At 46.2% G+C, this 17,859-nt stretch overlaps 6 protein-coding genes across 7 annotated transcripts; 2 read left to right on the forward strand and 4 right to left on the reverse strand.

Moving 5' to 3' along the window:
• Positions 1–91: 91 nt before the first annotated feature.
• Positions 92–1,764, reverse strand: LOC131260469 (26S proteasome regulatory subunit 4). The gene has a single exon (XM_058262198.1). The coding sequence runs from the start codon at positions 1,674–1,676 to the stop codon at positions 360–362; it is 1,317 nt and encodes a 438-aa protein (XP_058118181.1). The 5' UTR covers positions 1,677–1,764; the 3' UTR covers positions 92–359.
• A 292-nt stretch (positions 1,765–2,056) lies between these two features.
• Positions 2,057–2,774, forward strand: LOC131258673 (small ribosomal subunit protein bS6m). The gene is made up of 2 exons (XM_058260032.1): positions 2,057–2,215; positions 2,286–2,774. The coding sequence occupies exons 1-2, from the start codon at positions 2,171–2,173 to the stop codon at positions 2,691–2,693; spliced, it is 453 nt and encodes a 150-aa protein (XP_058116015.1). The 5' UTR covers positions 2,057–2,170; the 3' UTR covers positions 2,694–2,774.
• Positions 2,775–2,863: 89 nt separating this feature from the next.
• Positions 2,864–7,176, reverse strand: LOC131259778 (myb-binding protein 1A). The gene is made up of 2 exons (XM_058261365.1): positions 6,888–7,176; positions 2,864–6,811 (listed from the first exon to the last, which is right to left on the reverse strand). Exons 1-2 carry the CDS (start codon positions 7,074–7,076, stop codon positions 3,053–3,055), a joined length of 3,948 nt encoding a protein of 1,315 aa, XP_058117348.1. The 5' UTR covers positions 7,077–7,176; the 3' UTR covers positions 2,864–3,052.
• A 1,272-nt stretch (positions 7,177–8,448) lies between these two features.
• On the forward strand, positions 8,449–11,284 carry LOC131259779 (eukaryotic translation initiation factor 4H-like). 2 transcript variants are annotated; one of them, XM_058261366.1, is made up of 4 exons: positions 8,449–8,476; positions 9,193–9,492; positions 9,796–10,037; positions 10,527–11,284. In XM_058261366.1, the coding sequence occupies exons 1-4, from the start codon at positions 8,451–8,453 to the stop codon at positions 11,117–11,119; spliced, it is 1,161 nt and encodes a 386-aa protein (XP_058117349.1). In that variant the 5' UTR covers positions 8,449–8,450; the 3' UTR covers positions 11,120–11,284. The 2 variants fall into 2 exon arrangements, with proteins under 2 accessions (XP_058117349.1, XP_058117350.1); XM_058261367.1 differs by having other exon boundaries at positions 9,796–9,971.
• Positions 11,285–14,749: 3,465 nt separating this feature from the next.
• On the reverse strand, positions 14,750–15,827 carry LOC131260390 (uncharacterized). Its single transcript, XM_058262094.1, has 2 exons — positions 15,802–15,827; positions 14,750–15,565 (listed from the first exon to the last, which is right to left on the reverse strand). The coding sequence occupies exons 1-2, from the start codon at positions 15,825–15,827 to the stop codon at positions 14,752–14,754; spliced, it is 840 nt and encodes a 279-aa protein (XP_058118077.1). The 3' UTR covers positions 14,750–14,751.
• LOC131260391 (uncharacterized) lies at positions 15,820–17,421 on the reverse strand. The gene is made up of 3 exons (XM_058262095.1): positions 17,045–17,421; positions 16,882–16,965; positions 15,820–16,725 (listed from the first exon to the last, which is right to left on the reverse strand). Exons 1-3 carry the CDS (start codon positions 17,419–17,421, stop codon positions 15,921–15,923), a joined length of 1,266 nt encoding a protein of 421 aa, XP_058118078.1. The 3' UTR covers positions 15,820–15,920.
• Between the last annotated feature and the right edge of the window lie 438 nt (positions 17,422–17,859).

Genomic DNA, 17,859 nt, shown 5'->3' on the forward strand with positions numbered 1-17,859 from the left:
TTCCTTATTGATTTTTTTATTTTTAAAAAATATGTATATGTCTGGAATGAGATGGGTTACGCTGGTATTTAAAACTAAAAATTTTGACCTGAAAGTGCATACCACATGTTACAAATGTAATGATTCTGGACATTATTTGCATAAAACGTCGAGGGCTTTTCTCTCTTCATTTGCATAACAATTTTGCCTGCCAGTGGTGTTTCCGGTGACGGAAGGGAATTAGAATCCAGAGCCACTGAATAGTTTTTGGACAAGGAAGGCTATTGCGTTTGCATGGACAATATGAAAAACGCAAACCCTCTTTCTCGACATTTCTTGCAATTTATTATATTCCTATGACAATACAGTAGGTGTTTCTTCTACATATACAATCCCTCTGGCGTTCCTTCCTTCTTCCGGTACAGGACGCTTTCCTTCGACTTCTTAAAATCCTCGTTGGTGACCTTCATACGGCGCTCTCTCAGTGCCATTAATCCTGCCTCCGTACAGATCGCCTTGATGTCCGCTCCGGACAAGTCATCCTTGGCCATGATCAGCTCCGAAAGATTCACGTCCTCGGCCAGCGTCATGCGTGCAGTGTGGATGTTGAAAATGCGCCGTTTCGTCTTCTCATCGGGGAGCGGAAACTCGATCTTTCGATCGATACGCCCAGGACGGATCAAGGCGGGGTCGAGAGTCTCGATACGGTTTGTAGCCATGATCACCTTCACATCCCCACGCGAATCGAACCCATCCAGCTGGTTGAGCAGCTCCAACATCGTACGTTGAATTTCGCGCTCTCCACCGGAGTTGGAATCGTACCGTTTAGTGCCCACGGCGTCGATTTCATCGATGAACACAATCGAGGGAGCGTGTTCTTCGGCCACACGGAACAGCTCGCGCACGAGCTTCGGTCCATCGCCGAGATATTTCTGGATCAGCTCCGAGCCCACAACTCGCAGGAACGTAGCGGACGTTTGGTTCGCGACAGCCTTGGCCAGAAGAGTTTTACCCGTTCCCGGAGCTCCGTACAGAATGACGCCCTTCGGAGGTTTGATGCCCATTTCCTCATAGTATTCCGGATGCGTCAGCGGGAGTTCTACCGACTCTTTGATCTCCTGAATCTGTGTGTCAAGCCCTCCGATGTCGGCGTACGTTTCTTGCGGTGCCTTCTCGAGCTTCATCACCGTCACCATCGGATCCGTGTCGTCACCAAGCACTCCGACCACCGCATGCACCTTGTGGTTGAGCAGCACCGAGCAGCCCGGTTCCAGCTGATCCTTGTCCACGAAGGACAGAATGCTGACGTAGTGCTCGCTACCCACCGAGGTGGACACAATCGCATGATTGTCGTCGATGATCTCCTCGAGCGTTCCGACCGACATCGGCGACCCGCGCAGGTCGTCCACCTTCGAGCGTTCCTCCTCGTTCTTCTCTTCCTGTGGCTTCAGTCTTTCCTGGTTGCGGATGAACTCCTCCTCCATCAGCAGATAATCCTTGATGCGCTCCAGCTTCAGTAGCTTCAACCGGCAGCGGGTGTGTGGGGTGACTTGGGGCAGCTTCAGCGCTGCATCGGGTCCCTTTGCCTTGCGCTTCTTTTTACCGACCCTCGTCGGAATCGGAGGCTCGTACTTTTTCTTTTTGTCCTTATCATCCTTTTTATCGCCTCCGCTGCCAGCAGACTGATTTTGTCCCATTACGGAAGAACTATCTCACAATTTCTGTCGGCAAACAAACGATGTGCAGCGTACGAGCATCTACAAAACACAGCTAAATATTGCACTAGCAATGACCAGTCAAAAGTCCTTCATTTGACAGCGAACCCTTTGTTTAGCACTCAAACCGGTTTGAGTTTTGAGAAGTATACATGTCAATACGAATCTATCGTTTCCCTTCGAAAATCATAGAATATGTGATACGCTATGTTTGGTGGTAGTTTAATAAGTAAAAATTATTTATTCTTTTTAATATACACATATTTACAGTGAATTTCTTTCCAATATAACTGGTTGTATAGTTCAAACGATTTTCAGACGACAGTTTCATTTTGTTCGTGTCGAGAAGTGGGAATCTGAAGTTTACAGTTGTCGAGTGTTTCACATGTTTAGAAATCGGATTGTTTTGATTGCAAAGATTGAATAACACCGGTTGGAGGATCAAAAAACCACGGCGAGCCGACACAGTTTGCAGCATGCCTACCTATGAACTATCGTTAATTTTACGCCAAATGTCCAGGGTAAGGATTAACAGAAGAAAAAACCTTCCAGATATGTGTTGAGATTAACAACAATCTACGCTGATTTCAGCCGGATATGGTAGCCACCCTGAAGCGCACTGCGACGGCAATATTCGACAAAGGCGGAATCATCCGGAAGCTAGACAACCTGGGCACCAAACCATTGCCCTTCAAAACGAGCTCACACGGACTGGTGCACCGGACGGGCTCGTATTTTGTGTTCAAATTTGATACCCCGCCGACGGCCATTGATGACCTAGACGAAGAGTACGGGCGAGACGTCGACATTGTCCGAAAGCGCATCTACCGGGCCGACGTGTCGCAACAGGAAGAGATTACCTGCACACTGCACGACGAATTGCTTCCGCCAGCTTACCGGAAGGATGTGCAAAAGATGGTAGCGACCGCCGAGCGGAACAAAACGAAGAAAGTGTTCCAATACAATACGGGGCTTGACTATTATCCTTTCCAAAAGTGAGCGAACGATCAAAACCTGCAACACATTGCGAGTTTTTTTTAGTTTGTTATGAATACAATTAATTACATTAATAGTTCCAATTATATAAAACATGTATGTATATGATATTTTAATAGAAAGAAGACCATAAGACTTCAATAGTTCACTTTCATATTTTTTTATTAGACAAATAAGCCCAGGGGGCAAATAGGCGTTCCAGCTTTTCTGACAAATAATTCCAAAATTCATTGGAAATTCCTTGTGAAATTCGACTGAAACTGCAGATGCTGAAACAAGAATAATTTCCTTTCTAATTGAGGAACAGTGAAACATAATATTTTTCACCTTAACAGTCGTAAAGTATTTCAAAATTTCCAAGCCTAGAGTGCTTTTGCAAAGGAAACCCCTTCCAACCCCAAAGAGGCACTCTGCAGCCGGGCTTCTTTTTTTCGTCGTTTTTCCTTTTTGGTGTTATCCGACGTGTGTTCATCATTGCTATTGTGCGCTGCCTGGGCCTTACTCCGCTTGCGTTTTAACCCGTTGACCTGCGGTTCCGGTGCCTCATCAGCGTTGGCTTCTTCTTCGATATCGTCCACATCATCTCCGTTGTCGTCGTGGCCGTTGATGGCGTGTCCATTCAACTGGATGGACTCGTCTTCCGTTTGTTGCTGCCCTTTTCCCATACCTTTCTTTTTCTTCTTCTGCTTCTCGCTTACTCCATTGATGGTCGGAATATCAGGCGTCCTTGTGGAGCTATCTCCATTCGCTTCTACCTCCAAAATATCACCATTACCGATCGGAGTCAGCCCTAGCCGATTGCAGAGCTGACGATAGCAGGACATTGTTTGCGAGCTAAGAGTGAACCGACGCATGGCTTGCACATGCTGGCCAATGGTTTCCCAGTGTAGCAGTTGATGGGTTTTTTGCTGCTTCTGAAGCTTCTTTGAAACCACCGCACCAGCCTCCAGTTGCGGTTGAAGCCGGTGAATTTCTAGCAATAACTGTAGCAACTCTAACAGTTCGTTTTGACCGATCGACCGATCACCGCCACTGATGGCGCCCTTCAGTTCGGCTACGTATGGCGCGACCGCATCGTTGCAGATGGTAGCAAGCGACTGTTTGGCCAGCGGTAGATCCAAGCTCACGAAGCGCCGATTGTGTAACAGTCCGCGCACTAACTGCAGCACCTGTATTCTGCGTATCCCCCGGATGGAGCCAACTTTAAGACCACCGGTTGCGACCCGCACGGCCAGATGCCAGTTGCCGGTCCACGGCATACGGAAGATGGTTTGAAACATGTTGAGCGCGATCGGTGGATTTCGGTTGGTAAGAATGTCTGCTAGCAGGTCGCCAAAAATTGTGTCCACCTGCAGTGTTTCGCGGCCGTTCTGCTTTTCTTTCCGGTCGTGGCTTTCCAACATCTGGCTACAGAGAACGATGAACTGGCACGCCTTCAACAGGTACATGTTGCGCTCCGGAAAAGCAACGCCCTTCGCTACCTTGTCGATCAGATCGCGCAGAATTTGGTTCAGCTGCTCCGCACCGACATCCTGAGCGTTCTGCCGGAACTCCTTGATGCGAACGAGTGTGTTGAAGATTTGCTTGTACCGGTTCAGGATCGCCCCATACTTGGACCCTTCACGCATCGCTATCGGCAGCATCTCGAACACGTACAGCATTAACTCGAGGCAGATGATCATGTCCGGTTCGTGCTTGAGGTACGCATCGATCAGATCGAACACGCGCATGCGGAAGTGCGTTAGCACCGTGTCTATCTGCTGCTCGACCTTCGTCGGGCCCTTCTTCTTATTGCTGGACTTGGCCTGACGGAACGCGCGGAAAGCCTCCGAGAGTGCCGCATCTAGTTTGCGGCCCTGCTCCTCATCCATCTCGTCCAGATCGACCGACTCGGTGTCCGTCTCCGGATTGGCTCTACCCAGCGCCTGCTGTACCGCCAGGCGCATTTTATCGGAAATCGTTTCCTCCTCCTCTTCGTCGCCCATCAGCTCCTCGTCGTCTTCATCATCATCATCGTCGTCATCGTCCTCATCATCGTTCTCTTCGTCATCTTTATTTTTCTTCGATTTCTTCGCTTTCTTCGGCCCCTCATTGTCACTCTCTTGTTCTTCTTCCTCCTCCTCATCGGCACCATCGTCATCGGCTTCCTCATTTTCCGCCGACAGTGGATTGGTTTTGTCCTTCAGATTGATCACCGACATAATCTGATTGAACGCGGTCAGCGTCAGCTCCTCGGACAGATGGGGAAACACGTGATTGATCACGTTGCGCAGAAGGTGCGAATTTTGCGACAGCAGATTCAGGAACAGATCTACCACAACCTCTATCCACTCCGGTTCCTCGTCGTCGTTGTCGTTCGTACTACCACCATTCGCAACACTGTGACGGCGTTTTTTCTTCCCTTTACCACCAATGCGCTTCATAACACACTCCAACTCGACGATGGAGCTAGCGGCCAGCTCCGGATCGCTAAACAGATGCAATCCCATATGCATCAGGAGGATGTGAAATACCGTGTCAAGTTTTTTCCCGTCCTTAGTGGTCGATCGTTTTTTGCTCTCCTTCGTGCCCTCGCCAGACGCTACGACAGTCGCGTACATGCGGTTCCAGCAGCTCATCTGCTCATCGGTCAGCGGAGTCCGCAGCGATTTAGCACCACCGTGCGCCTGGAGCGTCTCGTGCACGTGGCGTACGATGGCAAACAAGAAGTCACGCTCGTGTGCCAATTCCGCATGACGATGGTCGAGCGAGTGAAAGAAAAGTCCGCGCACCGTGGTGGCCAGTTCCTGCGAAATGGCACCATCATGTTTGGAGGACTTTAGCACGTTCACCCCGTCCGACGAATAGAACACGCCCAGGGTAAGGAAAAAGCGTACCACTTCGAGCCGCTGCTCGTCTGCCTGGTGTTTATCCTTCGTGTCGGATGTAAACTGGCGCAGCAAGTACAAACGTTGCAGCATCTGGGCCGCGTACGACCTTTCACTATTGGTCGCGGTCGATTCATCCAATATCAATGCCTTCAATTCGGAACCGATCGATTTGAGGCTTTCGGTAGACAGTGTGGCAAGAAGGTTTTGCAACAGCTTACAGGAGGCATACTTTTCGATCAGAATGCTACTGGGGGCCTGCGTCAAACGGCGGAACGTTGCCAAGCGATCCTTTTCTTCCACCATCTTAGGGTAGCATTCGATTAGTGCTTTACACGCTTCCTGATGCAACTCCCGTACATCTCCACTGTAGTCCGAGAGATTTTTGAAGTTTTGCAACAGGAATTTCACCAACGATGGGTGCAAGAGTTCCGGTACGCAGGAGTAATCATCCAGCCGGCCGAGGAACGAAATAAAAACCCTCAGCACGACAATGTCGCGAAATTTAGGGCGGCTTTTCTCATCCTGCTCCAGAATCGGTACGATCGCGTCGGCCACAAACTGCACCAACAGGCCGGTCTTGATCAGCTTCTCCAGCAAACAGTCGTAGAACGGATGATTGATTTCCATCAATGTCCTTATGTTGAACAGCACGCCGGACAGGTGTGGAAAAGCGTCTGGATGGAGAAGCTTTGGAGCTCCGAAATTTCGCTCAAAATACTTCTTATTTACAAGCTTATGATGGGCGCCCGTGGACAGGAGCAGAAGGAAGAAGGTCGAGTCGATGGTGTGCTGCTCCTTGGGCACATTTAGCACCGCTTCGAACTGTGGCCAGAAAAGCTTAAACCTTATCGCATCAATTTGTGGTACCAGTTCGTTCAGAAAGGTGTACACAAGTGGAGTTAGCATTTTGTACATGCCCTTCCTCAACGTCTTGAAAATGGATGTCAGTTCCATGTCCGTGGCACTCTCGATCAGGCCAGCTTTTATGATTGCCCCACAGACCAAGACCTTGCCAATGCGCAGCTCCAAACGTAATTTTTTGTTTTCTTCGTCATCGGTGGGTTTTTCTGAGTTCGATAGTTCCGATTTGACCAGGACAAACAGCTCCGTTATAGATGGGCAGTCTTCTTTGCCTTTGAGTTGGCTCAGTAATCCTACCAGAGCAGTATAGAAGCCGGCCCGGGAAGCGTTACTTGTCGAGCCAACACCTCGTATCAGTCGTTTCAGGGCATAGGCCGTTTCGGCGGTTTTCTGGAAACGGATAAAAGAAACAAAAAGTTATAGGTTGCTACGCGAGGAAAACTTGTGCTCTGTGGGCTTTACTTACAGGAGCGGTTCCGTTGGTGGTGCCATCCTTCCCGTTTTGTTGCGGCACGTCGTCCTGCGACAGGAATTCGATCAGATCAGTAGCGCCACGCACCCGGGCTTCATCGTCCGTGTCCACGAAGCTGTTGAAAAAACCAAACACGGTTTTGTCCAACTTGCCAGCCGCCTTGCGGCCGGGTTCCTCCTTCATGGCTTCGTACGTAAAATGGAAGCACGTTTAGCTTCAATAACCACAATGCACACACAAGTTTATCCACAAAACAACGATAGAAAATAAGGGATGATATTAAACGAAACACTGAAAATTGTTCGCACACACCGGATTCTCACACGTTTCTGACACAAGAAAGCATGTGCTAGCGCGTGCGGTTTGACAATTGTTGTGCCCGGCAACGGGTTCAGACCGTTCTTCGGACCTAGTTTCTACGAGTCCAATTCAACTAGATTTCTTCCAAAAAGACACACATGTTCAATTAAATTGGCACATTCGACAAATTAATAGTACCTAGACAACTTGACCCAATGGATTGCCAATGGGACATGGAGCTTTTCTTAATTAATTCGCAAAAGAATTCGTTAACGAACGAACCTTCAAAGCTACCATCCCTAGATTCAACTTTGACAGCTCCCCGGCAGCTGTCAAAATAAGGGATGTATTTCTCGCACATGCCAGAAAAGGATATTTTTTCTACACCGCAGTACAGGGTGGTGCTTAGGTAGGTGGAGTAAATGTAAAAATTAATGGGTAAAAGGTTAAATGAGGCTCCGGCCTAGATCATCCTCTTCCTGCTAGTTTTCATTTGCCCCTGAAGCTATGCAAAGAACGACACATGTATTCTTTTCGAATATTTGAACGCTAACAGTTAGCTTAAAAAATTATAACGGTTTATCTAATCACGCAGTGGATGTTGAATGCAGGCTAATATACTTTTACATATTAAGTTACCGTGTAAATTGTACTACACAGGATGACCAGTATGACCCAATGAATTTGGCCGAAAAAATGAATTTGAAACGGCAGCGCGCCCGCAGCGAGCGCAGCGATAGGACTGCGCTAAGTCTACCGAAAAAGAGAGTTTATTATAATTTTGAGAAATATGGGTGGTCCGTCGGCAATGCCGAAATTAATGGTACACACGATGGTTCAAATACTCCTAGGTCAAAATTAATGAATTGGTGTATCACCTATTGCATATACTCAGGTATAACGTCGCACAAGAGGCGTAGCCCTGACCGAAAAAACGAAGGTCGGGGCCTTATTAACTGTTTTACTTGTTATTTAATGAAAAAACAATAGTAAACAGTTCTGATACGAGCATGTTTTCTACGAAATGTAGTATTTCCACGTGCGGCAGCTAGCTACAACGACCTCGGGTCGAAACGTCAAGTCAGCGAGAAAAAATCTACACCGCACCGAAAAGGTATTTTCCAAACTCGCGACAATATGCGCTTTAATTCACTCTCTCAGAATTCTCTCACGAATTGAGAATTCTCTCGCGAAATCGTCAAAATTTCTCCCGCAAAGAGCTAAATAGCAAATAACCAACACTATTTAATAGCAAATATGGCCGGAAGAACGTACGATAACAGGTAAATTAAACATTCCATTTTCCCCAGTAAAATAGCGTGAAATTTAGTGCGAAATGTGTGCTTTCGATGGATTATTCCCGTTGCTGTCCAGTGTGATCAAATTGTGTTCCAAAAGCGGTCCCCGATCAGTGCTGGAGGCACCATACCGAAACACCGCTTCTGGTACCGAAACTCGTGGTGATGTCTCCCTACGGTGCAATTGTGGGTTGCGGTTGTGTGGTGGTACTGAGGAATTGACGGCGTTTAGCCGGAACATGGGACGGAAGTAGCATTTTCGGGTGTAGCAAAGTAATGCACCAACAAAACTCAGAATAGAAATCACAAGAAGTGCACCTATGAATATTTCCGAACCGAATTGGATGTTTGAGAAAGTTATTTTTGTGTAAAGAGTCCTTATCAAATGGTACGCAAACTGGTTAAATACAAACAAATAAGCCTCATTGAATTGCCTCAGAAAGGCTCCTGCCGGGGTCTCTAATGAACGACCAACAAGATGCGGAAACTTCCTAAAAATAGGCAAGGGATGATGCCGGGTGCCTCTAAAAACACTAACCACACCACTTCTGACAAAAATGGCAGTTTACCTGTACAGTCCCTATGCTCATTTCTAGTGTTCCCCTACTTAATTTAAATGTTAATCGTCCTCTTGCCCCTACGTGGCCAACATCTGTTATCCATCCTTTCACCCGTTACACTTTCTTTCCATTTCGCAACAGGTATGGTGGGGAGCGGGCCCGTAAACCGTTACCGACGGAGCCGCCTTACTTGGCGTACGTCGGCAATCTGCCTCATGGAATCGTGCAGGGCGACATCAACGCAATCTTTAAGGATTACGCGGTGAAGAGCGTACGCCTGGTAAAGGACAAAGAAACGGACGTGTTCAAAGGATTCTGCTACGTCGAGTTCGATACGTTGCACGACTTGGAGAAGGTCCTGCAGCTGGATGGTATGATTGTCCTAAACGAGCGCCCGGAACCGCTGCGGATCGACATTGCCGAACAAAAGAAAAACGATCGGTTCGTATTGTAAACGCATTTGCTCGGTTGTTGCTTCCGAAAGTAATCTTTGCATGCCATTTAAACGATAACACTTGTTCGGTGTTATACAATTCCCATTCACTGTGATTATATCGATAACACGATGCGAACCTTATCAATGAATTGTATCAATGTACAATTCGATTGTGCTTTTAGAAACGTAACGTTCTTCGCTCGTCGTTCGGCTGCGATATGAGATCAGAATGGGATCTTTTGATTTGGAACCTTACGATATTGTAAAACCGTGAAACTATTATATTTATGTGTGTTTCGTTCTTTCAGTGGAGGATTCAATAAACGCGGCGGACAACAGAATCGTGGCGGGCCCGGAGGTGGTGGTGGCGGCGGCGGTGGTGGCGGTAGCGGCGGCTATAACCGTGGCGGCCCTCCGCCGATGAACAACCGGCCGGGTAGCATGGGCGCGGGTGGAGGGCCAGGTGTCCAAGATCGAAACTACGGTAATGATAACTATGGCAGAAACGATTACGATAGAAACCGCGGTGGACGATCCAATAATTATAACGGTAAAGTCGCTCGATCGAACCGCCCGGCTTCGATCAAGTCAATCAATACTGTTCTATTATTATGGTTGTGTTTTAGAAACTGCACCTTCTGCATGAATGTAGCTTTTTTCCGCTCAAATGTAGCTTTTTGAGGGAATTGTTATCGAAGAAGAAAGTACTATTTCCTTAACAACATAGCTTAGATAGGAACTTAAGGCAGCCGTGCCTTTTTTAGGTTTATCGTTTAGAAGTACACTTTTTTCGGTTCAGTTTAATTTGCAAGCAACCATCTTTTTACTATGTACTCTCTCCGTAGTTTTAGGTTTGCTGTAGATCGCCTAATTTCATCCTTTTTTTTGTCTTGCACTTAAACTCAATCGTGCGAAATAATGTGATATTGCCTCTGAAGCACCTCCTGTTTCTGCGTTCCCTAATTGGTCGCTTCCAAAGGCGAATCACTGTAGCGAATAAACTAACGGTGCTTCTTTTCTTTCCGATGTTCTGCTACAGCTGACCGAGGACCGAACCGAGGGAGGTATGGAAACTTCGGCGATGAACGCGATGGAGGCGGTCGAGATGATTGGGGTCGCGATGGCGACCGAGATGGTCGCGGCGGTGGTGGTGGTGGTGGTGGTGGTATGGGCGGTGGTCGATACAACGATCGAGACGGATACGGAGGAGGCCGTAGCGGCGGCGGCGGCGGTAGTGGCTCCGGTAGCGGAGACGACAATAGGTACGGCAACTATGGCCGCAGTAATCAGTATCGTGACAACGATCGGAGGAAAGACGGGCCGCCGCAGCATTACACACCACCCTCCAATCCGAACCTCAACATGGAGGAACGACCCCGGCTCAAGCTGGCCCCGCGCTCGGTGAATGCACCGCTGAACGCGCTGGCGGAAACGAAGCAGGCCGCGGCCATCTTCGGCAATGCGCGACCACGGGAAGAGAAGGTTGGCGCCGAAAGTTCGCGAAAGCATGCCAATAGTGTCGGCAGCGAGGGCAGCGGTACGGAAGGTGGTAGCGGTGCGGGTGGTAGTGGCGGTGGCGGCGGTGGCAGTGCCAGCAGTAACGCATCCTCCGCTACTGCCGCCGACCAGTAGAAATAAAGGGAAGCACGAAGGAAACGAAGCATTAGAGATCGTTTAGCAGAGGACGTAAAACAAGCATATAAACAGAAATTAACGGAAGAGAAACAGCAAAGCTCCAAACACACACACACACACATCAACATACACAAAACATCCTTATGCAATTGCTACGATCCAATATTCCCCGCTAGGCAATTTCGAGCAAATCGTCCTCAAAAACGTCCTCCATGACACAAACATCGAGCAGTTTTGTATGGTGAGGAGGACAAGGAGGACGATTGCTCGAAAAACGTCCTCCTTTTGTTTCATCCCCATACAAAAATGGAGGACGTTTGTTCGCGCGGAGGACGTTTTGAGGACGATATTTCGAGCTGCCTAGCGGGTCATAGCTGAAACATGCTAATTCGAAATCATACTCACGCCCTACTATCAAACGTCTGTCAAACCTTTTTAAGATACGATGCGGAAAAATGCCGAAATGCATATGAATGTTACCGGCTGCTCCTATATTAAAAAAAACTCATATTGTCCCCAACTGTTCTAAATGAAATGAATTTTAAACATACAGCCTAGATCCGTGCCTGCGGACCTGCGCTATCACGATGTCACGAGTTTTTCTCTTCCCATGGGTTATGCCGCCGGAAAAGAGAACCCGTGCCCGGATCAATGGTTCGGATTGTCGAATGTCCTTTCGCTGTGTGTGTGTTCGTTCGAGGGCGCGCGTGTTTTTTTTTTTTTGAACTAAGTATACATGTTAGCATAACCGTTTATGATGGGTTTTTTTTTTCGTTGTAACGTTCCATTTTGTACACTTCCGAATTGTTGTGTATGTATAAAATGTATCTTCTTACTACCAAGTATACAGTTTGCTCATGTGTATTATTTCTTTCCACCACTGTATCGATAATCTGGGAAATCTCTTGTTGTTTTCGACGCTTTTGAACCCAACAGAATCACGGGGGCAGATTACGGGAAGATGCGCTTCCCTTCCGTTGCCACCGGACTATTTCAACTAACGAAATCCTTCAGTATCTCGGCATATTGTCTCGTGCCATCGTCTTTTTTCTCCTGTTCAACCATTGAATAAGAATGCTACCCACTCGCCCATTTGTCTCTGTGTAGCTGCCGGCCATCGCCAAACGTAGGGGATGATGGGGATTACCTGCAAGGGGAAACTTAACACTCAATAAAAAAGAAGCAAGAAAATGGTACTAATACAAAAATAGCCCCCTAGAGTTGCTAAATGAGGTAAAACCTCGCTGTGAGTAAAATGAAGAAATGTAACGCGCACGAATACTCATGGAAAACAATGTACGATGACTCAGATCTGGGAAGGACGTTTATAAGGAGTTTAGCAAACAATTGGTTCATTTGCTATCACTAAAGCGGAAACGCGATCTAAACTACACATAACCTTAAGATTGAGGAAGAAATAGATATCTCTATGACGTTCCCTTTCCTTCCCTAGGCAAGATCTTCACTTATCGTGCAAAATGAAAGCAATAGCGAAAAATAAATCATGGCTTGATGCGAGAAAGAATTTACGAAGAAAAGGTGACTGACAAGAGGTGTTAGGACATAGGCAAAACTGCACAGTTGAATCCAAGCGGCAACAAGAGGAAAACTAAATTTGTGCGCAAAGTGGAATAGGCTAACACAAAAGAAAAATAATAAAAAAGGAAAGCTAATACGACATGAGAAGATCGATCGAGAAATAATTTATATGCTTTGATTTGTAAGCTTTTTTCTACGATTTAATCATTACATCCCGTGCGAGGGCAAAAGATGTGAGACCCAGGAGGTGAGGTGGTGAATTACAAACATTATGATAATAAAAAACTAAAATTAATACAAGACTTATAACCAACAAGCAAACAGATAGCGCTTCTCGAGATCCTCGAAGCAGGACGAGGTAACAAAACAAGTGCGTTGGCCCAGCAGAATTTTTGTTTTGCTATCATAAGACACACATTACTGAATACTGACTACACAGATATTGCACCCTCTTGGTAAGATGTAATTATTTAAAAATAATGATTATGTACACAAAACATACACAAAGCTAATAGCACATCAAATCTACGGCCGTTAGCCGAATGAATTGAGCTTCGACTTTTCAAACCCCGTTTCTTAGTTTGTTCCATCTTCAACGTTATTATTGCACCGAGAAGATCAAATTTACGAGGAACGATCGGATAGGCAGATAAAAGTGGTAGGAAAACTCACACTTTTCATGAGATTTAATTTGATCGGTTATGGAGCAAACTGTGTGGGCGAATGATGATCTTTCACTGTATGGTAAAGATTTGCTGGTTTAAAAAATGTCTCAGGCTTACACTACCAAAATGTAGCAGTAACACGTGTTCGGTAACGTGCATGGAAGTGTGACGATATCGTTCTGCAGCTCGTTTCGTCTATCGCTCTAGAAGCTATGGTTCTCTGCCTCTTACACTAATCAGTTTTTTTTATGGGAAATCGTAATATACTAGCAAAAATGTTGCTTTTGTACGTAATTTTAAGTTTCATCGTATATTTTGTTTTTTGTTTTCAAATTAAGAAATAAGAAAACGATGCGCTCAAAGCTCGACACTTTGAGAAGATAAAACTTATTCCCCGTCAGCGCTGAGTCCCTGTAATCGACAGAATTGAACACCAGAAACACAGGGAGTAGATATAATGTTCAAACGTAGGAATAATTGTAAAGTGCAAAGGGCGAACTTTTCATGAAATGTCTTGCAGCTTTAAATTCATTTTTCCATCGCACGTAATTTAAAACTCAAAGCGTATCTGTTGTCTCTAACTAGTAGTTAACAGCAGTCTCTTAACCCGCATCGTTGGCACGATTACTAAGCTTGTTTGCAGTGATTTAAGCAGTGCAACTTTTCTTTTTCCTTGCTCTGTACCGGATCCGGATAAAACATAGGATATCTAAGTTTTGTTAAAGAAATATATAATCTATTATGTGCTAGATCATCATACAACCGATGGGACTGATTTGACGACAAACTTATAAGTAATTGTAAATCAACTTTTTGTCTCAAGAAAAACGACCCATCTTTTCGGTGTACGGGGTAAAGCTAAAGCCGAAAACAATTTGCGTACACTAATTTCATGATGAACTAAAAAATAAGGATCTTTTTTCTGCGAGTTTTTTGAGATGCGAAGGTGAGCTGGAAAAACAAAAAAAAAAGAAATAAAAATACAGCAAATGAAAAAACTTACCATGAGCAGAGAGTCACGTCAACAATCTGCAAACCAAGCGAGGATGTTGTAAAAATAGAATGACGTACTATTACACCACTCTTTAAAATAAGTATTGTTGACGAAGACATTATACGGCTAACAGAAAAACAGGCGCAAACCTCGAAGGTAAAACTCAAAGCAAAAGACGATGGCAAAGCGAGCAGTATCTACAGAAAATAAACTTTTTCGTTGAGTAATAAATCGATAAAACATGAATAAAATTAAATAGAAAAACAGAAAACACACTGTCGCAGTACTACTACGATTTTTGTCGTCAATAAAAACAAAAATGAACGGCATGTAGAACAACTCTGAACGAGGGGGAATGTTTAATTTTTATTTTCGGGTAACAAGCGATAGGTTGCAATCAATATAAATGGTATATTTCGTTTCTGCTTACTTTACTTCAAGTATCCACACTCGTAGGCATGCCGGAACACGTCTAACAATCGACGCCGACCTGCAGAAGTCTTGATGTTTCGCACCGTCATTACCTGTTCCAGCGGAAGAGCTTCCGTTGTTTCGATTTTATCCAAGTCTGGCACTTCCGTTTCATCCAACAGTGAAAGCGGTATCGATTCCACGGCTATACCACACCCAAATCGTCCGAATTGCTCCAACTCATTCGACAGTTCACTGCGTGGGAACACTACGTCCGGGTCGGAACCGAGATCGGCGAGATGATCGCAACAGCTCTGGTAGTATGCCGTCAACATTTCATCATATCCATGCTGGCGCATAGTTTGATCGGTACAGGTGTAAACGAAGAGGATAATGTCGAGCGCAGGAGACCCATAACGTACCATCTGGAAGTCGATCATCCGGACACTGTCGGGCCGGAAGAGGAAATTCGGTAGCCAGCAGTCACCGTGAGTAATTAAAGAGTTTTGGTTGCGCGTATGCGTGAGCTCCGCCATCATATGGTAGATGTTACTATCGAGGAAAGATTGAGTAACTTCTTTTAAGTTTGCCGGAAACTCGTACACATTGGACGCACTCTCCACGGCAATGGCGTCCTTCGAAATAGCCACGAGTCGTTGCATGAAATTACGATACCAGGGTTCCAGAGCTGCACTGTAGTATGTTTCCTGAATCGTGTCGACGATTGTCCGAAATGTTTCCGGTTGTTGGTGTTTAAGCGCCAACGATAAAGCGTGAAAGCGACCCAGCGACCGGAGGCATTGAAGGCATTGTGATAGCTCTATTCCTTCTGCTCTACAATACGAAAAATGTTTTGTGGGGGTATGAAAATAGTATTTAAACAGAATGGTAGCAACGATAACGTGTGATGGTGAAAGCTATGAGAAGAGAAGTGAAATGGAATCCGCACTTTTTTCTTATGTTGGTAAAACTAATATCCCATGTACCGACGTGTGCAATGTAGTAACACAGGCGTTACAGACTGAACTATGACTAATTTTTAAAAACGAACTAATTGAGAGATGTTATACACGAATATTCTAATTGAATATATCATTACCTTTGAGGTATTTTTATTGCAGATTCGTAATATCAAGCATTTCTTTTAAATTCGTGAAATTAAAATAATACCCTCTCAACCATTAGCAACTCAATCCAAGTAGCCCATGCTAATGGCATGCCGGAACATGTCGATTAACCGAAGCCGCCCGGCTTGGCTTTGAATGGGGCGCAGAATCCAAATCTTCTCGATCGGTACAGAATCTTCGCCGGTGATCTTATCCAGATCCGGCACTTCCGATTCGTCCAGCAACGAAAACGGAATTGACTCAATTCCCATTCCACAGCCGAAACGTGCGTACTGCTTCAGCTCTTTCGTCAGTTCCGAGAATGGGAAAACTTCGTCCGGGTTGGAACCGAGGTCACGCAGCAGGTCCGTCAGAGAACCATGGTACGTTTCGAGCAACTCCTGATAGTGGGCCTCCCGCAGTGTTTGGCTGGTGCACGAGTACACGAAAAAGGAGATATCGAGTACCGGCGAACTGTAGCGCGCCAGCTGAAAGTCAACCACGCGCACGTCGGACGACTTATCGTGGAACATGAAGTTCGGCATCCAACAGTCGCCATGATTGATGACCGAGTTCTGGTTGCGCGTGTGCGTTAGGTAGACCATGTGGTCGTACAGATCGCAGTCGAAAAATTTGTTCACCTTTTGCTCGATGTCACTGCCCGGACACTCGCGGGCAATTGCATCGCGGGTGATGTCGAGCTGCACCTGCAAGAAGTTGTTGTACCACGATTTAAGGCGCGCGGAATAGTACGTCTCCTCCACGTGGTGCTGGACGAGCTTGTGAAACAGTTCCGGCTCTTGGTCCTTCAGCGCAAGGGACAGGGCATGGAAGCGTCCCAGCGAGCGCATACACCGTAGGCAATCCTCCAACCCGATACCCTCGGCTCTAGGAACAGCGAAAAAGGGGGAGGGAAAAATTTTGAATTAAAAAAAAGGCTATGGAGATACCGTGCGGACGTTTGGCCATAGATATTTGATGTAAGATTTAAATGTACACAATGACACTTTACAAACTCGCTTTTGGCAGAATTGTGCAACTTACCTTGAAGCCGTCCCGAAGCCATACTGTCCGAGATCCTCCATCGCAACGAAATCGTTTACGCCGTCCGAATACGCTACGTAGCATCTATTGGCAACAAGATGAAAAAATTTCTTATGTTAGAAAAAAAAACTCATTCTATTACACCAACCGACCGCATTAATACCTGCCAATGTCCTTGTAAGGGTTCTTCGGTTTTCGTTTCTCTTGAAACCCGTACAACTCCTTCAGCACAACATTGTAGAAGTTGATTTCGTTGCGGAAGAAATCCGCCGACCGGAAGGTGCTCCGCCGGCCCACGTTCTTCGGAATAGTCTTCACGAAAACGTTCACCACCATCGGCTCGGTGTCCGGTTCGGCCGGTTCGCCGGTCAGCTGGATTCGGTAGACTTCGCTCAAATACGCATCTCCCTTGGTGAGGTCATAGTCGTGCAGCTTCCAGCCGGTGCACCGTTTACCGCCAGCGCTGCGCACGATTTCATCTAGCGTTTCCTCGGTGAACTTTATCGATATATCACTCAGTTTCGGTGCAGGTTTCGCCATCGTGCTGAACTTTTACTTTCACACCGGTCCGTTTAACAGTTAACTTCAGTATCCAGGCACTGCGCGGGTATGCTACCAACTGAAATGGTTTGGTAAATGGGTTGAGCGTGTGACCAGAGTTCGTTGGGCGTTATCGCGCCTTATCGAGGGTGACTAAATATAGTCCAGTTGCGTTGATGAGACCAGAGAGGCACAATTGATCAATTATTTGCGCGGTTTCTTCTTAGCCTCTTTCACTGGCGAACATCAAACCGGCGGCTGCCTTCACAAATGTGGCCACATCAACAGTTATGTCGTGGCCGGTGCGGTCCTTCATCCAACAAGAAACCCTTTTTTTTGTGAATCACTTTATAGATTGTTCCGCATTTAAGAACCAGAAACGGTCAGATAACAATTGATAGCAAGGTGGAAAATTTACACACACAACGAAGCACACGA

The sequence above is a fragment of the Anopheles coustani genome, chromosome 3, assembly GCF_943734705.1.
Source record: "Anopheles coustani chromosome 3, idAnoCousDA_361_x.2, whole genome shotgun sequence".
Classification (NCBI taxonomy): Eukaryota; Metazoa; Arthropoda; class Insecta; order Diptera; family Culicidae; genus Anopheles; species Anopheles coustani.

What these genes read in the sequence shown, in the direction of transcription:
- LOC131260469 (XM_058262198.1), bottom strand. Translation starts at nt 1,676, where the DNA reads ATGGGACAAAATCAGTCTGCTGGCAGCGGAGGCGATAAAAAGGATGAT.
- LOC131258673 (XM_058260032.1), top strand. Translation starts at nt 2,171, where the DNA reads ATGCCTACCTATGAACTATCGTTAATTTTACGCCAAATGTCCAGG. An exon ending in TTTTACGCCAAATGTCCAGG is followed by an intron (nt 2,216 to 2,285) that starts GTAAGGATTAAC and finishes CGCTGATTTCAG; the next exon opens with CCGGATATGGTAGCCACCCT.
- LOC131259778 (XM_058261365.1), bottom strand. Translation starts at nt 7,076, where the DNA reads ATGAAGGAGGAACCCGGCCGCAAGGCGGCTGGCAAGTTGGACAAAACC. An exon ending in CCACCAACGGAACCGCTCCT is followed by an intron (nt 6,812 to 6,887) that starts GTAAGTAAAGCC and finishes ATCCGTTTCCAG; the next exon opens with AAAACCGCCGAAACGGCCTA.
- LOC131259779 (XM_058261366.1), top strand. Translation starts at nt 8,451, where the DNA reads ATGGCCGGAAGAACGTACGATAACAG. An exon ending in GGAAGAACGTACGATAACAG is followed by an intron (nt 8,477 to 9,192) that starts GTAAATTAAACA and finishes ATTTCGCAACAG; the next exon opens with GTATGGTGGGGAGCGGGCCC. An exon ending in GAACAAAAGAAAAACGATCG is followed by an intron (nt 9,493 to 9,795) that starts GTTCGTATTGTA and finishes TCGTTCTTTCAG; the next exon opens with TGGAGGATTCAATAAACGCG.
- LOC131260390 (XM_058262094.1), bottom strand. Translation starts at nt 15,827, where the DNA reads ATGATATATTCAATTAGAATATTCGT. An exon ending in TATTCAATTAGAATATTCGT is followed by an intron (nt 15,566 to 15,801) that starts GTATAACATCTC and finishes TTCGTATTGTAG; the next exon opens with AGCAGAAGGAATAGAGCTAT.
- LOC131260391 (XM_058262095.1), bottom strand. Translation starts at nt 17,421, where the DNA reads ATGGCGAAACCTGCACCGAAACTGAGTGATATATCGATAAAGTTCACC. An exon ending in CCTTACAAGGACATTGGCAG is followed by an intron (nt 16,966 to 17,044) that starts GTATTAATGCGG and finishes TGTTGCCAATAG; the next exon opens with ATGCTACGTAGCGTATTCGG. An exon ending in GGCTTCGGGACGGCTTCAAG is followed by an intron (nt 16,726 to 16,881) that starts GTAAGTTGCACA and finishes CGCTGTTCCTAG; the next exon opens with AGCCGAGGGTATCGGGTTGG.